At 25.6% G+C, this 25029-nt stretch overlaps 1 protein-coding gene across 1 annotated transcript in view; it reads right to left on the minus strand.

Moving 5' to 3' along the window:
- Positions 1–22405, minus strand: part of Sox15 (Sox box 15 transcription factor) — a 401070-nt gene extending 378665 nt beyond the window's left edge. Inside the window, exon 1 of the mRNA XM_075367198.1 lies at positions 22026–22405. Coding sequence (XP_075223313.1) covers positions 22026–22108 — 83 coding nt within the window. The 5' untranslated portion in view covers positions 22109–22405. The remainder of the gene's footprint in view (positions 1–22025) is intronic.
- Between the last annotated feature and the right edge of the window lie 2624 nt (positions 22406–25029).

Raw genomic sequence — 25029 nt, forward strand, 5'->3', positions numbered from 1 at the left:
ATTCGTGCCAACCGTTATACTGATTATTTATCTCAAAATAAATAAAAATTTTGTGGATGTACTATATTTATGAAAAAGAAAAAAAAGAAGAAAGATAGCTTCTTTTATAGACTAACATCACCATAAAATCCTACAAGATGATTTTTATAGATATAATTATTTGATACCTTTTTTTAAAGCAAAATGGCAAAAATCAACTGTAAGCTGCATTGCAATAAAATCGGAAAACGTACGCCCAAGAAGAAATAAAAGAAAGACATATTACTTTTTGTCTACTAAAACCTTGACGTTTCCATCAAACGCGTTTTATTAAATTCTGGAATGATTAGAATTCTATGTGGAGAACTTTTTGAGGAAAAAAGAAAAAGGAACCGATAGAGTAGGCTTTCAATATCGGACAAAACTTTTTCCAAATAAAAATTAGACGAGATACCAATTTATTTTTAGATTATTCTTGCAACGATGAAAATTCAAGAGCAATAGTCAAATGAACGGCCAGCAATCAACGTTTAATATGCATTACCGGGATACTGACATTCGACGAGACCCGCGGACCACCAAATTTAGTGGACGCTAAATACAAAGGTATTTGTATTTACCGAATTACCTTCCCCCCGTTCAGCGAATTATCCCTTCAGCCTTTCTTATTACGATCACCATAAGTTGCTGGTGATCAAAATACCTGTCAGCATCCCTTAGAAGGCAATTTGATAGAAGAAATATTTAGACATTCTTCTCTAGGAACAAATCTTCCAATAGGAATAATCTTCCTGTTATATAGGGGTTATTTATCGAAAGTTTAAATTTGTTAGAAGTATATACGTAAATGTTATATAACTTTATTTTTAATTTATAACTATTTTAATGACTTTTAAAACTGACAATTAAAAAACCTTAATAATGTTGTATCAGAATAAACAAAAAGAATCCGATTACGCGTAAAAACGAATGAAAAAAGAGCAAGTTAAATATTACGCTATACAACGGATTGCAATGTAATTATCTACCCGATTCGTCTTGGATTAGCAACCAACGGCAAGGTTAAATGACTTCCCTACATATATTACTATTGTTTTAAGCCGATTTTATGGTAAAAATAGAAATTTCGTAAACAAACTTAAGTATTAAGAAACGACTTAAAGAAATGATTCTGGAATTTATCTGGCCGAATAATTTAATTTTTTTACCTAATTACAAGTACAAGTAAAAGAAGTACGCTAAATTTGTTATAATTTAGGGAATTGAAGCGTGCTGAATTATTAAAAAAAAATAAGCTAATAGAGGAGAAGTATATAAGTAAATATCAAATTTTGATAAAATAATTGCATTAGTACTACCGAAAAAAATTAATTTTTTCCATCAAATTTTATTTTTCTTCCAGCAGAAACAATAATATTAAATACGTCTGTATAAGAAAATTATTGCTAATGTAATACATTATGCTTTTTAGATAAAATTTTACTAACGATTAAAACATGTATACGAAAGAGAAATAAAAACATTTGTTAGATTAATTTCACATTTACACGGTATCGGTAATTTTAAAAATGTTTCAATCGGGTCTGGGTTTTCCTTCTGGATTTGTGCAACTTATTACTGGATTGTTTTTCGGTGGAAAATTCATAAACTGGTTTTCACCAAAATAATTCTGAAGATTTTATTTAAATAATAATGTTCTACAATTTATAGTCGGTAATAACTTGTACTTAAAATAATTAACGGGGTTCCATATTCTCTTCATACATTTTTATAATTCTTTCTGATTAAGTAGGCTAGAAATTTTAACAAAAAAAGTTAGTTAAAATATGAACTAAATATCTTAAAATACAGCACAACTATTATCAAAATCTAAAAAAGAAAAGCTAACACTGTATTTATATTATTAATTTACGCAGGATGATTTGATTGTTTTATTCCCTTTCAGTAAAATTTAACTAATTTTCTGTTCATCAAAGTAATTTTTACAAATGTTTTTTGCTTTCATGGGAATGATTTTTACGATCACCAAATTTAAATCGGTTTCTTAAATTTTTCCCCACCACTTATTTAAGTGAATTTCTTTTTTAAAAATGAATATTAAAATTTACAAAAACTTCACTATTTATAATTTAATTCTAAATAGCACAGATGTATAATGATGCTTATATAACAATAAAATAAAAGTAACTTTTTTTTTTTTAAAAACAGGTAAGAGTTTTTACCCGATGTAATTATACGTATTATTAAAAAAAAGCATTACACGCATAAAAAAATGTAACACTATACACGGATCAGTAAAAGTTGCTTTAGTCAGTGTGTTGGCGGTAATAAAATAAAAGTTATCACTTGAGCTAAAACAAAAAAAGAAAAATAAGTAAAATAATAATAAAAAAGCAATGAAAGCAATGTCTTCATTTGTTAAATAGTTTTAATACAATTTTTTTTTATCACAAAAAATTGCAGTTTATCTACAAACATATGTAGAATATTAACTTAAGGGCATTAAATTTTCTGAAAGTTAACTGATTAATATTGTTTATTAGCAACTATTATTAATTCTTGTTATTACTGATTTCATAAAGAAATTACATAATTTCATCATTTTAGTGTGTATAAAAGTGGATGTCTGATTATTACACATCTTTAGATACTTGTTTATATAACTCTCATAATGACGGCGGCTTAGAGTCTTATACTGAAGAAGGCCAAATAATAGATTTAAACGATTAAATAAGATACATACAAGGTTTTTCGGCTGATGTTGGTAGGAACATTTGAATCATTACGGTTGAAATACACGTTACAGCTTATGACTAACCCAAGTTCTAAATTGCATATCCTATGATAGATGCAACAGAGACAACTGAAGAAACGATATAGTCGAAACAGGTCGCCGAGATAAACTTTACAGGAAATGAAAAAATACACCTCTTTAAAAGTATCAAACCTCATTCAAATTTAAATTATAAATACAAAAAGATAATTTCAACAATTTAGATTTTATTTAGTTCTATTTGGTCGTTGAAACCCCTTCTACGTCGTTGATTTTCTACAATTTTCTATCTTAATGTTTACCGTTGATGTCTACGATTTTCTTTCTTGAAAAGATTGTAAAGAAATTCTAATGAATAACTTCATAAATCTGAACATTTTCAGTATAACCAAAATTAAGGGATTGTCTATTTATTTATTATTATTTTCGGCCCTTTATAATTTTTTTAATGGGGTTAGGCAGTTGGTAATATTGGTGATATTAGATCAAGATCACTTGCTATACGACGTTTTCAACCTTTATTCCCAATCTGACACTATATTACAGATTACAACAACAATAGTATATACAAGTATAACAAAACTAAATAATGATAACTGATTGATCACTGATTCACTTTATTATTGATTATTGATAACTGATTCACTATACCAGGAGATTTTCTTTTATACTAAAATAACAAAAGATGGAGAAAATAAGAAAAACATTTAAAGATTAACTAAGAAAGTCAATTTTATGCGGTAAAAGGTAGATATCTGAAAGCATCAAATATACATTTTAGAATAAAAAACAAATTTAATAAACTAAGTTGCAACACTTTAAAGTAGTACGCTAAGAGTTTAATAAAATGTACTAGTGCAGTAAAATTTTCAAAAATTGACTGAGTTATTATGAAAGGTTGCAAATTAAATATTAATTAAATTAGAAAAGTGGGAAATTCTCAGTCGAAGAACTGTGTTAACTGACTGTTTTACCAGACCAGAATGTATAAAAAATTAAAAAATTTCTGCATGAATGGATCACTTCATTCACACACTTAATGACATTCCGTATGGTACCCCAAGATAAGTTTTGGATCACTTAAATTTACGATTTCTTAGACATTTCGAAAAAAAAAATAACGGTATTACTTTCGATCGCACGGTGAATTTGTAGGTGAAAATGAATTTTCTTTACGTTTTTAGGTATGAGGAGTAGAAAAGAAAATACTATTCACTTAGAATGTAATTTTTTGTATAAATAGGCCATGTACATAATTTGTGGCTCGAAAATCTCCAAAACCACTCGATCAATTTCTTTAAAATTTAGATATACTATAATACTGTATCTGAAGTTGTGCATGTGAAAATCTGACGAGATTAGTCGAATTGTTCTTCAGTTACGCTCAATTTAAGGTCGACAACACACAATATAACCTCAATCTGAGGTCTATTCGTTATTTTTAATTTTTCATCTGATAACGGTTATAATAATTTCATTTTCTTATTAACAGAAAATAAATTTTAATATTAAATAAAAAATAATACTCTTACTTTTTTCATTTAATTATGTTTTGTATATTTTTTGAGCAAAAAATTATTCAAAAAAAAATATATATATAATGAAAAGTCGATTTTCTTGCGCAGAACTGTAAGATTTTTTTTAATTCTCATGGCCTTGATTTAAAATTACTTAAAAAATAAAATATTGAAAATAGATTTATTTATTGCTGTAATATATTATTTGAATACTCGTGTGCTTATATATATATATATATATATATAAAAGTAAATTATACAAAAATCTGATTGACCATATATAGCTTATAGAAAATAAATAAAATATCCATTTGATTTCATCATATCAAGCTTTAAATTAACTAACGTTTTTTTTTTTTAGAAATAAATATTAATTCGATAAAATACAATTTAAAATCAAAATAAAAACATTATTAAACAATATTTGTTGCTAAAATGATAACAAAGTAGGTTTTATTAAAACGTTAAATTAATTAAATTTATTAATTAGAGTTAAATTCCGAAGTAATTTTAAGCGGAATTATTATAATTAAAAGAAACCTTTTATCAATAATACCATTTATTATAATAATTATTATTACTAAAATTGTTAGTTAAATCATTAATGTCAGTAATAAAATTATCTGCCTAATAACGATCTAGCGCAAAAGTCATTACGTCAACTTTGAAATAATTAATTAATAATGGTCATATTATCATGCTTGCAACATTAATAATATTAATTAATGTTGTTTTAAATATTTATAAAAATAAATAACATTAAATAATGAATGTAGCGACGATAAAAATAAAGATCAAAATTTTAATTATATAATATCATGTTAATTGATAATAAAATTTTACATAAAACTCTTCCTTAATAATCAAAAGATAATTAAAATAAATAAATTCTTAGATAACATTAACTTAAACAATTTACTAAAGCTTTAGTAGTATAGTAACTTTTCATTAATTTTTGTATTACACCTCCGTCATTCAAAGAACTGATTTTTACACGAAAACAAAAATTTTAATGATTTGTCAATTTATAATATTATTATGTACTGAAGTCAAATCGAGATACGTTGTTACATTAAGCATAAATTTGAATACAGTTAACTAGCCCGAACGAAATTTAATATTACTGTTCTTTTATGGAAGCCACGACTACTGTATCTACAACATTTAATATTATGCCTCAATGAGAAAAGTGGTAAGAATAAAAGAAAATTATAAACATTAAATCAAATATTATAGATTAATAAAAATGTTCGTTACTTCCTTTTTAAATTAAATTTAGTATTTTTCTACTATAATTTAATAAATTTCTAATCACTGATTAGGTATAGAATATATCCACTTCGCGACTGAATTACTTAAAAGAACTTAAAACGATATTAACGAATTGGATTTTTACCTAGCAAAGAGTAAAGAAAAAAATTCATTAATAGAAATATGTGTGTTAGATAATATTTACGAAGTAAAATTTAAATTATAGGCATATAAAATATTTTTAATGCTTGTGTTTTATTTTCTAATGTTTATTTTAAAAATAATAAATTTTGCTATAATTTATTCAAGGTTACATTGTTTAAGTTTTATATTTATATAATATATAGGCTTTTTACGGGCATAAATATGGATATATGTGTAGGCTATATTTAGGCTTGGTGTGTTTGGATAAGTATATTTAATATTAAGCCAAAGATTACTTTCAAAAATTATAAAAGAATTTAATTCTATTAAATAGTATGTAAAAGGTTCCTTATTTTTATGTGGTATCTTACAGCTTACGCATTTTCTTTTATTTCATCATATTTTATTCACACAGTAAATAATATAATAATAATTAATTATTAATCCGTGTAGTATATATTTATGATAAGCAAATAACCATCCTTAACCGAAACTAAGAACTGAGATTTTTAAAAATAGTTCTCGTAATTTTGGTCTAAAAAGCGTAATAGATAACAACATTATTTATTAGTGTTAGAAAAATCAATAAATTATGTTTCACATTGTATAAAAAAGTGATTATTTTAATTTATTAATTTTTTTCGGTTCAGGCAGTAATTAAATGTGTAATTCTATAATTTTATTTCGTATCATTAGTTTTTATTACATTCCATTTCAGTTTTTTCTTCAGTATATTTTGTATTCTTTGCTTACTCTAATTTAATGGTTTTTAAAACTTTCCACGAGCGATTTTTAATAAAATGATAAATTCAATATTTTAGCACAGTAGTTAAAAAGTAACCTGTTAAAAAGTTACCTGTCATTCTACGTACTCATTACCTTTGCAAATCGTGAATTATTCATTATATTCAATTTTATAAGAGACGATAACCTAACTCCAAATTTTATTTCCAGATAAACGATTTTTAGATAAACGTATATTTAATAATGTACATTTATATATAGCAAAAAAATAATATAATTATCAAGGTTTTTTATATTTTAGTAAGTCAAACTAAGTAAGAATGGTTACACAGACCAATTTGCACAGAAACCTTAAAGAATGCGTAAAACGGTCCCGGCGAATAATTAAAATTATTTTTTTAATTATAATTTTTTAACAGGTTTTATTTATTTATAAATCAAGATTGTAAGATTTGAGCTATTTCTATCATAAAATTTGATAGATATTAAAACACATCCTGAAAAAGATAACTTTTAGTTAACCTTTTTTGAAATTCATTTTTTTTTTTGGATTACGTTGTATGTATAGTTTTGTAATACAAAAAAAAAACAAACAAAAATAATAATAGTTATGTCTGAAAATAAATTTCAACGATTTTCAAAACGGTAGAGTTGTAAATAAAAAAAATGCTGTGCGCAGATGATAAAAAAATTTGCTATACTGCGCATGTTTTTAAATGATAAGATTTTCGAGTATATGAACTAAAGTAAACTAGCTCTAGTAATATGTATGCATATATATACATTATTTAATTAAATCTTATAGTGCTTCTGACAAAGAGTTGCAGTGGACATTTTCAATCTTTAAATTACCTATATTTTTAGAACTGCATATCTATAAACCAAAAAACACAAATTAATTTTTCTGAAATTAAAAATTTTATTATTTAGATAAAAAAAAAATTAGTAAAAAAACAATACATTACATAAATTAGTATTTATTTTACTATTCCCAGTTAAATTATATTTAAGGTATGCTAGAATAAATTTTATTCCAGTAACTGAAGTATTAATCTAAAAATAATGACGTAATTTTTTTAGAACAGAGTTTTGTTGCAGCTAAATGCTAAATATAATAAAATATTAGGTACTTCAGTTTATATTTAACAAATAAAAATTTGTTACTGCCAGCCGGCCATCAAAATTCAATAAAATTATTTTTTATTGAGGTTTCAATTAAAATTTAACTTTTATATGAATTGTAATGACCTATTTATATAGCCACAAAAAATATGAGTTAAATTAATGTTCGGTAGCTATTTAAAGTCATAAGTTATACACTTTTGAGAATGCACTGTTAATTTTTATGATGAGATTTTGTCGGTAAAACAAAGAAACTAAGGAATTATTCTGAAATGGGACAGATTCCTTTTAATAGTTTTTGAGGGTTCTAACTAAAAAATAGTAAACGTGATTTGAAAAAAAATGAAGTTAAAGCTTTATAAAGATAGATTTTGTGTATCGCGAGACAAAAACAACAGAAATCGAATATAGGTCAGCGTAGGAAACCAATGGACATAAATAAAAAAGTATAAAAATTTGTATTTTTACGATATTTGTAATGCATTCATCCGTCCTCTATTTAGAACTAAAAATAAGGTATGGTCATCTACTTTAAAAATAAAGAAAAAATTGAGATTAATGAAATCTTCATCACATGTGAATGAATTGTTTAATTAATAAGCAAAAAATCAAAATCAATTTCTTATATAATTCTGTTGCCCTACCTGTAATAATATATTTGCATTAAAATATCATTAATTAATTGTTATAAACTGCTTCTACAAATTAAATAATGATCAACCTAAGGGCTAACAAATTTAAAATATTTAAAGATATCATTAAATAATTATTAATACAAATTACCGTAAATTATATATTATAATAAAACAAATTCATATTTTTCCAACGAAACGCATAAATTGACTAGAAACCTTGTTTTAGATAAACTCGTCAGGCGTATTTCATTCGCAAGTCAATAACATGTAAACAAAATTGGAAGTATTGTTTCACACTCGATCGATCATAGCATACTGTACTTTATATTCTACATAAGTTAAATAAAATGAGATATTTCTTATAATTGAATATAACATATGATAATTTAAATACTCTAAAAACACAAGCAAACAAAACAAATCGTTCGTTCAGAGAAGTCAAAATTAATATTACACTTTAAATTCCATTAAACACATTTTGAAAAATCCTGTCGCATTTTGAGGTGTATACCTAAAAAGAAAGGCTTCAACAGTCCAGAGAAAATTGAAAACTACATCGACAGAACCTACAAAAAGATTTTCCGTCTTATCACTTGAAATTTGAATATTTTCAAAAATATTCTTCGTGTTTATGTTCTCCAAAGCACTAAACTTGACTACTGCAACGCTTAAACTTGAAAATTAAACTCTATATAAAGAAGTAAACAAATGATAACAGAAAACTATAAAGAATGTTATAAATCTTCAAAAAAATATACTGCTTTTGATAAAAAATTAATTATATTTGTTTACGGTAAGGCTCTTCGATGAAAAATTTTATGGGATAAATTACAGAAGACAGCTACATTTTTTATCGGTAAAAAGAGTTTCATATCGCGACAAAATCAAAATATTATGGTACAGGTTTATTTTCTTAATATATGATGAAATTAAACCAAAATTTTATTAAGTTATATTTAATTTTGAACAAAATAGTTTCTGTCAAAAAAAACTCTTTGCAACTTTACAAATCAAAATAAAAACATTTTTAACATAGATTTTTTAGAACTAATGACAAATTTTGACGTATTTTACGACTTTTTTTCAAATATGGAAGATGATTGGAAAATTACATCAAATAATATGCACGGAGATTTACTGTCTTGGATCAAAATTATCTTAGAAAACTAGAATGAAGTCGATTAACTATAGGATATTAATCCGTTATAACAAAAACAAAAAAGAACAAATGAAATGATATTAATAAAAAGACATCACTACAATCAGTCAATCGATCTGATCGCTTGGTATGATATTCCGAAATTCCGGCGTTATTTATACTAGCAACTCTCTTAATCCTGGACTTATAGGCGGTTGAGTGTACCTACAGGTTGTTACATCCGTGGATCATCAGGCCAGAATTACGGTCGAAGACAGTTCGAAGAGCCGTTAAATCGATCAAATAAACTGGAATTCACATATTCAAAAAGTTCATAATACGTTCTTCTTTATTTTTACTGCGAAGTAAAAAAGAGAATCGTTTTAACATTTTAAATCGGACTTTTTATCTAGTAAAATGTGGATTTTGATGATAAATAATAAAATATATTTTTGGAACGCGGACAAACATACTAATCTATAAGTACGGCCTATATTTCTACATAAACGAAAGTATGGCTATATTTTCAAGTCGATAAGACGTTTCTAGTCTTCAAAAATCTACTATAACAATAAGTTTAAAGTTTTATTAAACTAATCGTCATTTTCGTAGCCAAAACCTTGAAGATATCTTTATACATAGAGAAAATTCATTTTTATAAAATCAATTTAGCCCACCGGGCTGGTCTAGTGACTCGTCGTCGCAAATCACTTGTTTAACAGCCGATTCTCGAAGTCGAAGGTTCTGAGGTTCAAATCTTAATAAAAGTTAGTTACTTTTATACGGATCTGAATACTAGACAGTGGATACAGGTGTACTTTGGTGATTGTAGCTCAATTAACCACACATCTTAGGAATGGTCGGCCTGAGTCTGCAGTACTAGGCTACAAATCATTTACATGTCATACATATCATCCTCATCTTACTGGTCATGGGGGGAGGATTTGTTCAATCCCCCCCCCCACAGTGCAGTGTACACATTAGGATTAATAATAATACATAGAATTATTTTCATGGTAGCTGATCTTAAATCGAATAAGAGCTAAAATTATTTTGACTTATTTTTATAATATCTCAAAGAAACAATCCTTAAGAGATATTTGTTCACGATATTCAATGACTTCATAAATTTTTTTAATTTAATTATTTATGAGCCTCATCATGTCAAAAAAAAACTTTTAAATTTCTCAAAATACTTGTGGTAAAATTTTCCATTTGTACAAATATATATATTTATTTAAATATATATTTAAATTATTGAAACCCATAAATGATTCAATTTCATTTCGAAAGTAGCCTTCAATTTTAATAATTTTGAAGTTACATCACGTTCTGTCACATTATTCCAAAGATTTAAAACAAAAAAGTAATTCAACCGTTAACACTATCGAGTTGAATTAATACCTTTGCTCAGAACAGATTGATCTATGTGTAGTTATAATTTCTGGCTTAAATTTTTTGTAATTTAGAAATATGTACAAACTTAACAGGTCTACGAGTTTTTAATTATAAATATTGCGAACCATAAACAGACAATTTGCCTACTGTTTTACCTACTGGAGACATTATTGATAAAAAGCTAAGTTGCATATTACATACGGGTTACTCGAATAAAAGTAAATGACAGAAAATTAAAAAATAAATGTCAAATAAAGAATGTTAATTGTTTTTTTAATTTTATTACCGAATAGACTACTTCTTTTAAATCAGCTTATACACGATGAAACGTATTGATTCTATAATTTACAATGTGTTAGTACGGGGTTTATTCGTGTTAAAAAATAATTAATAGCTTCATTAAATATTATCGTAATTGGCATAAATAGTACTGATCATAATGTCGTTGTTATGACACTTTTTATTAGGTATTAATTTGCATAACCAAAAAAAAAAAAAATTGAATTACATTTAAACAATAGATCTGAGCAAAAAATATTGATAAAAACCACGATTATTTTAATTCTAAATTTATAACTTATTTAAGTTAAGTCTCAGTTAGAATTTAGATTTTGAAATTTAATATATATTCTAAAGTTAAGATACGCAAAAGAAATTAAAATGAAAAATATTAAAATTTCCTGAGGAGTCAAATTAGGAATTTTAGTGGAAATAATTAAGAAGATGCTGGATTATTGCAACATTCCTAGAAATAAAATTGGTTTCTTAATTAAGTGAAAAAAAGAAGTTAGATTAACATTTTACGATTCATAAACTTTTGAAATGTATTTCAAAAATACATTTACCTTAAGTTTTTTTACCTTAAGTTCATAAGTTGTATATTTATACGTTTTATGAATCCTTTCTTTAATTTAACAAGATTCAGGTTTCTCGGCTTTGTATTTTCTCGCGAACGGGTTTTACTATGCGTACACTATTTTTTAAAGATTTAACATTATTTCCCATAAAGGTTTAATAAAATAGGTTTTTTTAAGATTTAAACCTACTAATTCTGCACAAAATTAAGCATAAAACAATTAATGGTAGCTTTTTTAATTCGGCAAAAAGTTAGAATTTAAAGAATTAAAATATTTTACATTTAAGTGCTTCGTTTATTTGAAGCCGCTATATTATTTTAAATAAATATTATATTAAATATTTCTTTCTGTAAATCTTGGTATGTAAAATAAATGCTCGAGTGCAAGTATGCAAGTATATTTTTTCTTTGAAAAGGATAGATTTTTTACTTATAATAATATTTATGTAATTTAAAACAGATTTGATTAATACATTTTTTTTCTTACGAGCTTTGTCATAAAAAACGCATATTATTATTTTTTGTTATTACGGTAATTTATAATTATTGTTGTACCGCATTATTGTTTTAAGTGACAAGGATATTTTAAGAAAAACTTCTTTAATTTTTAGAAATCCTACTTTTACGTTCGTATAACGGATACTTACATGCTCTGATATAACCTTTGATTTACGTTGGCCATTTTGAACGTTAGACCACTTATTACGTAGTAATCGTTCTCGAATTGAAGCTACTTATATATAGAAAATTGCTATAATTTTTTCTGTAATTATTTTTTTAACGTATGTTTATATACTCGTACACTCGTTTAAAAGTACGAACGGAAATTCTACGGTCACATTATTTTGCTTGAACTTATCAATATTTCTTATTTTCTTATGTAAGTAGAGAGTAAAAAAAAAGAATAATTACGAGTTTACTCGGATACAAAAACCGAATAGGCTACTATTTTAATTCTATTTTCTATGTGTATAAGGGTAAGGGTACCGGGTCATGACGTACTATCGATTACTGCATTTACGGCAGTAAAATGTTTTTATTTTCAAAATTCTATTAGAAATAACAATATTATTTGTTAAAATGATTTTTAATTACATTTCAGGTATTGTTGATTCGTTAATACATATATCACCGTTTTTCTCCATCGCCAACCCTTCAAAAAAAAAAAAAAAATTGTTGACAGTACAACAATATATATTAGCGCTGCAATCAAAAGTTGTTACTAAATTAGGAATGTAAGATGTAAGAAGTTTTTATAATAAAATTTTTTAACACTTACTCTTTACATTTATAAAGAAGTAATACATTTTAAAACTCCACTATTAAATATAACGCTCGGTTAAAATTTGTTGTCATCATTAGAGCAGTTTCTACGTTTAAAAATTTGTTATTTAAATTTTTTAATTTAAATTTAGATTAATGTTGACAGTAATCATAAATTCATCTCACTTAAAACAGATAAATTTAATGTCTATACCAAATGTACAGGCACTACTCTATTCAAAGTAGGCTTAATGAAGTTATAAAAAATTTCTTGAAAACGTTACACTATTTTACAGTTTATTAACAGTTAAATATAAAAATCTTATGTTAGTCGATGTATTTATATAATTTATTCACCTCAAATTTAAAAAAAAAAAGTTTATTATAAGGCATAAAATGTACCCCAGCTTCCATGTAAATAAGTTCTACCCTGTTTTATATGCAATATTTGTAATTTATGTCAATCATCATTCAAAAGTTAAAATTTCATAACCAAACATTTTTTTTACCCGATCAAAAAATTAACGTATCACTTACGCTAACTTAATAGTTGTTAACGTGTTAACCTCATAACTTCAGTTACATAGTTCTATAGCTCACACAACTCTTGCGACGAACGAGGGTTTTCCTTAAGTAATAGTAGGTTCTTTTATTGGGAAAGTAAGCAATTACATCGTATCTTTAAACTGGACGATTTTAAAAGTTAAAACATTTAAGATTGGTCTGTGCAATACTGCACAGGCCAATCTGTGCAGTAAAATTGCACAGACCAATCTTAAATGTTTTAAATTTTAAGTGCTTTTAATTTTAGCTTTAAATTTTGAATGTTCAAATTCGGGAATCATGATATCCCGAGGGTTGCCCGCTAATTAGAAAGCAAATAGGATAAAGCGAATTATCGCACTACGCTCCTGTTAGTATACGCTATTCTTTTTCTCACCGTTCTTTTTTATGTAACATTTGAACTTTTTCTTTTTTGGTGATAATTTGCTAGTTTTAGCCAAACCTCACTGAATTCAAGATAAGAAAAGTGGAAATCTGCAGAAGTACTATACCCTTTCAGCTTTTGTAATTCGTAAGTTTGTTCTGCAATGGACGTATCAAAAAACTTGATTTTCTGTCAGACGGTTCGCAGTAGCCCAACTCGAGTGTAAGATTAAGTTGTATTTCCTAAATCTTTATTTTAAAGCATTAAAATTGATAAAACCACTATTTAAATAAGTTAGTAGTTTTTAGGTGGTTTTTTAAGCAATACAATATTGAGACTGATATTTTAACGAAATTAACTAAAATAAAGTTTAATAATAATATTTTGTTCTTTAAATTTGTTATTTGATCGGAAATAAACTTTTTATTGTGGATTTTTATATAGTGTCGAATAAATACAAAATATTTACGCTGACGTTGTCACTCTTAACTACCTACTAAATATCTATTTTAATGCTTAGAATCTAATATTTTGTATCCCTGTAGCAGTGAAATTGATTTTCGTATAACAAACTAATTACAATTACTGAATTATAATAATAAATATTATTGAGTACCGATATTACTTAATTACACTTTTAATTTGATTAAATATTTCACTAACTACCCTACCACTACTGTTTCGTAAAATTCAGGAGCTACTGCAATTTTTGGTTTTTTATCGAACCGATAATTTATAAAAGTGCTTTTATACATAAATAACTTTTCAGTTTTACATATTATTTTTTGTTTAAGTTTATAGTTTAATTTCGGTTTTTATATCTCCTTAAAATTTTCTTCCGACCAAGCATATCTACACAAGGATTATTAATATGCTGTGCGAAAAAAAATAGTATCAAACGTTGCAGAAATTATTGTTTTAAAAAAGTAATAAGTAATTTATGATGTTCCCGATAAATTTAGTAGTTGTATTAAAATTAACGATTCTGTCTCAGAAATAGTTCACCAAAAATTAGACAAAACAAACCGCTGTACTATGACTTAAAAACTATTCTGAAGCGATGCAATTTGAAAATAAAATTTAATTTTTCTAAAAATATTAGATTGTAATTAAAAATTTATATCAGTATTAAAAGACACATAACTGAACAGGTACAAGAATCTGCAATTTATATTTTATTTAATTTGTATTTATTTATTATCAGTAACAATCACAGTAATAAAACTGCTTTATTGGGCAGTTTTTAAAATTATTAGATATTAAAATAACCAAATGAAATTAATTATTATTCAAGTAATAGTTTTACTGAAGTTATAAAAAAAAATTAAATAAGTTAAGTAAAAAAATAATTGTAATATTATTTAACAAAAATGAATTCATTTGATAGATACAATTACTATCTAATTTTCATAACTTTTTAACAATCTTATAAAAACTAACGTTGGAATGAAAATGAAATTTTTTAAATTAAAAAAGCATCCTAAAAATAGTCAGCTGAAGCAGTATTATTTATCATCTAAAGTTCTGTTTATTAGAAAATAAACGTATATTGTGAAAAACTAAAACTTGTAATCTCTTACATCATAAAATTAATTAAGTAATAAAACTGATGAAATACTGCAATTAAACCTGAAGTTTTGCATATATAGAAAGAGAGTTTAAATTAAAACCATTTGAAGTTATAAATTGTTATATTGCTTTAGAGGAAATTTAATAAACCGGGTTAAAACAGTTCGAAAAGCAATTTTAAAAATAATATTAGAACGTAGACCCGATAACAATCGCTATATATAAATATATAAACTCTGGGAAGCGATTATGAATTTTTCTTTGATGATTTATTAAGTGGTTAACGTCTTTTAATTACTTAAATAATGTATGTATAATGTTTTCCGATTATACCTTAGGCGTATAGAAAAAATATATGCTGTATATATAATCTTGTTTTTAAGAAGTAATTATTTTTTATAAAAAATTATTCAAGGTTTAAAAGATTAGATGACCGTGCATATACGTACATGAAATATACACACATAGTTTTAACTATCTACTGAATATTTATTTTAATACTTAGAATCAAATATCCCGTACAGTTGTAACAGTGACATTAATTTTCGCATAACAAATGTTAAGTCTGTATTTAAATTTAAATTTTATTACGTTTTTAGTGTATTACAGAAACTGCTACAAGTGTTTTTTACCGAACGGCAAATGAAAATTACAGAAGCACTTTTGTACATAAATAACTTTCATTTTTACATATTGTTTTTGTTCAAAATTATCTTTTAATGTTCCTTTATTTTCATTTAAAATTGTTCTTCTTTGAAATAGAATGAAATTATTTTCAGTGAAGAAATATAACTGACTTCAATAAAAGGAAATACGATATTATTACTTTTTTCTGTTTTTATTTTGTTATTTCCAGGTAAACATAAAAAAAATTAGTCCAAAAACTAGGGAGAAAATATTAGAAATTTCCATACTCCAGAGACATTCAGTTTGTATTTTTAACGTGCAAGTTTCTCGCCACTGATGCATTGTAAACGGTTAGTTTTCAGTACAAGAAAATATTTATTGTTGTCTTGTTTATGTCTTTAATTAAAGAAAAAAAAAATGAATAAAATCATTCTTTGAAGTAAATAAAACTAGTAAGTAAATTAAAGGTTAATAAACTATTGGATATTTGTTTTTTATTCGACACCAATATTGAAATTTACTAAAGAATGGAAAAAAATTATCTTTTTACTTTATTGGGTAGTTTTTTTAAATCTATACTATTTAAAAAAAAAAATTGTTTTCCATTATCGTTTTCCTTTAAACATTTATCGTTTTTTTCAACATTTAAATAATTTTTAAAAATCTTTCTCAAACGATAAAATGTAATTTTAGTCAATATTTCAAAAATATCTTCATATATTTATTTATTTTTTAGATCCATCAATTACCTTGACATTAGTGTTTACGCTGAGGTTGACTTACAGTAAGTTTTTCAGAACCTAGTATGAAATCGAATTGAGACAATTATTAAGGTAATAGGTACCAGGTTCAGGTTCAGATATATCCGTAAATAAATACATATCTTTAGAAAAGATTCTTTTTTGAAGATTGTGTATTTATTTATTAGTATTAAATTTTTTGAAAACAGTATCCTCTTTCGAACCTAATTACGCCTGTTTTTTAGTAAGTTATTTATTATAAACTATCTATCTTTTCACCAAGTAAACTTTTTCTTTTTTAAAGGTGGAATAAATTTCTAATCTACTTATATATTCCTTATATAAAATCAAAAATATAAAAAAGCACATTACGCAGTAAACAAATATCAGCTACGTAAAAAATTTAAATAGTCTAACTAAATCGGTAAATTCACTCCAAATTTGTTTTTCTACCTCACTGAAAGTTAACAAAATGTAAATTTCTTATTATACTAACATAAAATATACAGAACATAGAAAACCTGGTAGACGATATGTCTGATTAATAAGCGGTTTTTGACGGCTTGTAATTTTTTTAACTAATCAGTAATATTTTTGTAAGCATTATTAAAGGTAAGATAATTTAAGGGAAAGTGGGAGAGACATCTTCACAGTTCAGTTCTAAAAAATGCATTGTTAGCAATTGACACATAAGGTAGGTATTTCACGAAATTGAAATGGCAGTTTTTTAAACGACCTGAATCTCATGTTTACTTCGTTAGAAGAAATAAAAGATCAGGTTGCATATAATTTAAAAAATATACAATTTTTGTTAGTGCCTAGATAGAATATTAATGGCTTTTATTTCATTTTTTTTTTTTAATTATTTTATGTTTAAAAGTTATATTAATATTTTATTTTATTTTACAAAGGTATATTTTATTTAAATAAATTTCTTATGGTGCTTATTTGTTTAATAGGGTACATTATTTTGTAATGTAGAAGATATTATAATAAAAAAAAATGGTATGCATTAACGATTAATGGTATGCAACAAGGAAAACAAATTATTTTTCAAACGTTAAACAATGTAGTCCTATCCTATATTATGAGTGTGCAGTATACCAATGTAAATTACGTAATTTTTTTGTACATACAAAAAAAACTAACTTTTAAAAATCTGAGCTACCATGAATCAAACCAATTTGAATATTGATTTCTACTTTAACTTTAAAGTCACAAAAACACAGAGATAAGGAATTGTTGACATAACTACAATGGCAAATAAGCCTGCTACTAACACACAACAAAGAAGACAAAAAAATAAGAAACATTTTTATTAAAATAAAGTTAGATAAATATTACATATCGCATATTTTATATATATATATATATATATATATATATATATATATTTATAATAATATATAATAACAATATATATATAAGCCAAAATATTTAAATAAACATTTTTTGGTAGTCAAGACAGAAAAAAGCAGTAAAGCATTTTTCTTCTTAATCAGTCAAGACAGATTAGGCTTAATGTAAAACTCAAACTTTTACATATAACTGTAGCATTAGATAACTCACAATATAATACATATTAAGAATAAATCTATCTATTTCCTTCGTTTTAAGTAAAGTTTATTACATATATTTAAAAGGTCATAATATTATTGCCAAACTGATAAAATAAATACTGTACCCGTATGAATAAAGTAATGTGTGTATATGCATAAATGGCCGCGCGCGCGTGTGTGTATTCATATATATATGAATATATATATGAATAAAATAAATTAATAAACTGACCTGTAATAACTGTTAACCCGAAACGATAATGAATTGAAGAGCGTATATTAATTTTATTATTATTACCAGGAAAATAAAATAATAAAATAACCACTAACTTCCTATGTCATTCAAATAAATAAATATATATATATTTATATAAACGCGTAACGTTTACACACACACACAAACACATTCTCATATAACACTTATCAGTAATAGATAAAACTGAAAATATAATTTAAATTAATATTGTAACACCGTGAAAAACAATAGTATATCAAAATTGAATAAAATATAATAATTTACATCTAAAACTTTATCATTAACTATAAATGTATAAAATACAAAATACATGAAAAAAGAAACTAAGTTAAACTAAAAGAAACTAAGTTTATCAAAAGTGATAACTGTTATATTTACAAATCAGAAATAAATGTAATTACAGATACTGTAAAAAGTTTTTGTAGAATGTATGTATATCACAATAAATAAAAATAAAAATACACACACATACACATAACACACACACACACACACACACACACACACACACACACACACACACACAGAGAGAGAGAGAGAGAGAGAGAAAGAATTTACATTAAATTTTGAAAGCCACGAGCCATATACAGATATGAATTTGAACTGCCGTTAGGTTCAAATCTGATAAAAACAATCAAGGGTTTGCTTAGAAAAAGAATCAGTTTTGTTCCATATTGCAACATATTTAGCCGGTCAGTCAGTGCTCGCTTCGCTCGCCCTTCCAGAATAACCTGGATTCCCGCTGTGTTCATTATCCTTATGGTTGAGAATAATATTGATAAATAACATTTAAAGTATACAGGCTACAAATACCTGAAAAAGAAACTAAATCACAGAAGACTAAGTAACTAGAATACTAGTATACTAAGACTAAGTCACTAGAATACTAGTAACTGTAGTAATTAATGGATACAGACTTTAACAGAAATACTTCACTCTCAAGGCGGCTAGGGCCTCCATCTATAGCTTAAAACCTTTCCTAGAATAACAAGCATGTATGCTGAAAATATGAAAGCAATTGGTCGGTGATTTTCGCGTTCGTTATGCTGCTGCAAACAGTATCCGCTACACTCTTTCGCAACTTTTTTCTTAACATTAAATCACTTTTTTTTTAAATAATGACTCATACAGGTGAATAATTGGTTTAAAAAAGTAAAAAACAAAATTTACATTTAAGAAATTTGATTTTTTTTTTTACAAAATGAAGCAAATTATGAACTGATTTAAGACGTCGACAATACAAGTATGGATTTTATATAAAATTACAATTTTTTAAATATTTTACATGAAATCGAAAAGTTTATAACTGTAAGTTGTTTGTAACTTACTATTAATAAAAATATAAATTTAATATGTATACGTATGATTTCTAAACTTAAAACTCGAGTAAAGAATATCGCTGGAATAAAAATAAATATATTATTTTCAAATTTATTTTTAAAGTTTTTTTAAAAAGTTTTGGTTACTATTAGGGGTGAATTCTTTGAGTCAGAAATTGTGATCCATGACCAAAATAAATATTATATGAAACAAGAAATAAACATTATCAATAAATATATTCTTATTGGCTTACAATAGACTAGAAATGTAACACGCGGTATTCTTTCTGCCATTATTAAAGATTATTAGGATTTTTTCTTTTTTAGTAATACATCATTCTAAATTTATTATTTTTTTTTTTACCTATATTTGTCTATTTTTTGTAAAAAAAAAATCGTACTTTTGTAAAAAGTATATTAGAAAATATAGCTTTAGCATAATCTGAAAATATTTTGGGTTGCAATTTTCACACCTTAGCCTATCAGATAATTAAAACGATCTACTTCTCCTTTTTTTTTTAGTATAAATTTATTTTTAATTTTAATAATGATAATCGCAAGTTATTCGATACTTGTAATACAGGTACGGTATGAAAATTTTCAATGAGATCCGTTCACTCATTTAAGCATAATTAAGTTAACGAAATAATTAAGTAGGCGTAAGTAGAAGTAGAAGTAATTAAGTAGACGAAACAACCGACAGGCTTTCAAAATTAACCCTCCGGTACCGGATAGGAATACCCAATTTTCTTGCGATCTTATTTATTATTCTCTCTTTCGGATAAAAGCGTACCAATTATCATTAAAAAGAAAGCTAAATTACAAAGAAATTTCTGTATTCAGGTAAATAGTCCAAATTAACTTTGTTTTATTTTTTATTTTTTCATAAGTCTAAGTGAAACAAATAAAATTATTTCATATCTGAATACAAAATATGATTCCTTTATACATTTTTCAACATAATTCTCGGTTAATTAAAAGAAAAAAATATTCTTATTAAATCGGTTAACAACTAATTAATAAAAAAAGAATACACAAATCACATAGTCGCTGACATAGGCCTAATAATAATATAAAGAAATTCAGTTTTGTGATTTACGAGTACTTCAATTAATACATAAATAACCTAATACAATTGCTATTATTCGTTAAATCTAACCATAAATAGCAATATACAACCTATATAAGAATATTCACTTATAACGGCTTTTCCAAACATATGATTTTTTTTAGAAAATTAAGTCATATGTTAAAGAACACCTCATTTACTTGTTATACATATCAGTCTCTATTGGGCTCTGTGGGGTTGCATATTGTTCACTAGTTGAACAGATTGCAACGTACACATTAGGAAAAAAAAGAATCGTTAATCGGTATTAGACCAAAAATGTTTTCTAACTATCTGATGAGAACTTATCTATATTTATATAGCAGTAACATCGACATTAATTTCTTATTAGAGCGTTTAGATAAATAAATATTAGAACGTAGAAATTTAAGTTAGTATTCTGTTTGAAAAAAAAGGCATTAATATTTACTTATTAATCATTTTCAAGCGGTAAATAGGATATCATAGAACATCCCGTTAATTTACAAAGCACAAAATTGCTTTTATAAAATCGAAGATAATATTTTTTAAAGCAAAATTATTACGGTGCAAATAAATTTACTATTTCCCAATACTTTGATACCGGATGCGTTATTAAATACTCGTACTCTAATAGCACTTGCACAAAAACGCAAACTGATGATTCTAGCTCGCACATCTAGTTCACAATTTTTAACATTAAAAACCCCCTCGTTTTAAAACCTTTAATAAATTATCTTTTTAAATATATTTTAAAGAAATACATTTTAGGTTTTATATAAATATATATATTCAATATATATAAGGTATATATATATAGGTTATATATATATAAATTCATACTTAAACATATTTATTCGTCGTTTTCAAGTTGTTAAATTTAAGGCATATGTTTTAACGTTTTATTTTACGATATGAATTTATTAATGTTGCACTGAAATTAATCAGATTAAAAAGACATTATTATTTATAGAGACTAAAAATATTTAACGATATATGTTTTGTCTGTACTGCATACGTATAAAACGATTATTAATAAATTTTGTTCGTTTAAGAACTGTTAATCTCATTTTAGTAATATAAATAAAGTTATAAGCACGTAAAAAGAAATTAAACTTACGTATAATTTGTTGTGTACTGCGGCGGTTGCATTTGTTCCGTCGACATAGAGACAGAGTTTTCTTCCAACGATCCATTCTCCATATTAACACTTATCTAAAGCGATTAATTAGAAACACTATAAACGTTATGTATATTATCAGCGGTTAAGGTAGTACGAATTACGTTGTATTCGATATATTTTCTTATAACCGAATGAAGTGATCGATCGATTATTGAAAATTATTAAACGCGATATACTTTTTATACGATTAACTAATCACTTATTTTTAGACGACCACATGGTGACGATGTCGCCTAAAATGATAGCAGTTTGTCGACGGTTAATTCACGGACAGAAGGATAAGACGGGCACACTTTTGACAAAAGAAACATACGGCACAAAATCCACCGACCGACTGAGGTGCGACTAGAATGAACGCGCCTCACAGTACAGAATTTATCCGGCAGGCGCGCTGTCCGTCTATACTAGCGTGTTGTCTCTTCTGATGAGGCCTACCTACTTCATGCTGTATCATGATCGTGTATAAGCAGACTTCTAACAACAGTCGATCATGCTACAAAAAATAATTTGTATAGGCTACGAGGGTAATACATTAGGAACATCAAAATGTACACCGTTTGCTGTAATTCGTACGATTGATAATTTTAAACGAATGAAAATGACGATTAAAAATAAATTTAAAAAATATATTTGTATTGAAAAGTTCAATTAATTTCGATTTGATTTACGCACAGCGCGGAAAATTACTTTTACACCGATAGTGTCGCATATCTATTCCTTTTGATCTGCCGATTATCATAATAAATTGCTTATTATAAATATTATATTTAAAGTAATAAATACGGGAATCGGTCATTTTTTTTAGTTTTTATTATAGCATTTTTGTGGGTTTTTTAAATGCAATCGTTGATAACAAATATCGTATTTATCATTTAATCTAATCATTTTTTAATTATAATTTTTTTTATTTTATACAACGTCGATGTCAATAATTATGCTTAACCCCGGACTCTAATTATCGGATCATCGTTCATTGTCATTCGTTTACGTTATTGATCGTAAATTACAAGTCAATACTAATACTTTTATTTGATAAATTTTTATATCACTTCTATTACATATTATCTGTATTTACAGGTTTATTCATTGTTAATTTTTTTACGGGTGAATTTTTTCTTATTCATCGATAAATTTATCGTTTTCCGAGAGATATCATCATTTTCTCGTTTCAATTTTTATGTTTTACTGCGTTACCAGTTCGCAGTTTTATTGTAGTATGATTTTATAACTTTATTTTGGCGTGATCTTATTTTTATTTTGCCAGAGAGTAAGCCTAACTGTTCCTGATGGAAAAAAATATTTTTACACACAGCCTAGGATGAGTAGAATAATATTTAAATGAAAAAAAAATCATATTTAACGAATTTCATGAGCTTAATTAAAAAAAAAAGTCATGTTAACCAACAAAAGAAAGAAATTCTTAGAAACTAAAAGCATAATAAAAAATTTATTCACAAATTAAAAAAAGGTAAATTGCGCGCGCGCGCGCGCACACACACACACACACACACACACACATAAATATACATTTTTCTTATTCATATTATAAATTGAATAGGGTAGTAGGTAAATTCATTCGAATTAATTCTCGCTGCAGTAAAAGTTTGCGCATATCTTTAATTGAACAATTCTTCGAATCTAGGTTACCAAAGAAACTAGGTTTTCTTTATTTTTCTATAAATTATGTATTACAAGAGATACCACCGCTGGACTTTTCGCAGGTGAAATCTCAAGCCGCCTGTAATTCTTACTTGAAATGACAGAACCGTTTTTTGAATCGTTGAATTTTTTTATAAAGTATCCTAATCATGTCTGTAATTTATTTTCGGACAGAAGTTATTATCAGTGTTTCATCCGTCTGTTAACCACCCGTATTATTCCCAGCAACCAAAGAAGGTAAATAAAATTTGATTCCGATTGACCGAGCCGCTTCTTATAGGCGGTCAAGAAAGTTGATATTTCATGTTAAATACTCATCCTTCTTACAAAATTTCCTAAAAGGGATTAGAGCTAATCTATTTGTCTTTGTTTATTCTAAGCTAAAAAAAGGAATTTGATGTCTTATGAAGAATTCAATAAATCCTCAATAAATTAAAACTCCTTCGATAAATTAAAACTTTTATTCTCACATTATTTATATCAACGGTACTGAATTCATAAAATATAAACAAGACATGTTGAAAATAGTTGTAGAAGGAAATTCTTATTAGTAGATGTAACTGAAAGTCCTATAATGAAATAATTGATGTAGTTTTACAGAAAATAAAGTACACCTAGAGGTATGAGAATAGATTACGAATGAAGTAGAACAAAAAAGAGTCGATAAATTTGAAAAAGTAATGCTTAAATCTTATAAAATTTAAGAATTAAACTCAAGAAATTTGGAATTTAAAAAACATTTAATTAAAACGTTTATTCATTTTTTCTTAGTTTTAATTTTTCAAAAAAAAAGGGTCTAAACACGTTATAGAAAACTGAAGTTTAAACCAAGAAACGAGTTACTGATCGCATAATGAAATGCAAAATGAAAGTAAAATTTAACCGAAATTAACTTACTTACTGTATTTAAATTGTTTTTGAATGTGCATATTGCCGATGAAATTTTTTAAGTTATTCAGTTTTTATTTTTAGTGAATTAAAATTACTACAAAAATTGTCGTAATAATCACAATCGATATGAATCTATTATCATTTACAGGTAAAATTTAATATTTTATAACAGCGACCGGTGATAAACATACTCATACATAATTTTAATCTTTAAGATTACATTTAAAAATACATCCTATTGATGAAAAGGAAATCTCTGCAAAAGTACTAAACGTGAAGGAAAAACTAACAAAGTAAAACTAAAAAAGTGATTTTATAAGCAAAAGTGATAAATTGTTTTTGATTGATTTAATTAATAATATATTATATTTATCAATATATACAATACGAA

Source organism: Lycorma delicatula, chromosome 1 (genome assembly GCF_047948215.1).
Source record: "Lycorma delicatula isolate Av1 chromosome 1, ASM4794821v1, whole genome shotgun sequence".
Lineage (NCBI taxonomy): Eukaryota > Metazoa > Arthropoda > Insecta > Hemiptera > Fulgoridae > Lycorma > Lycorma delicatula.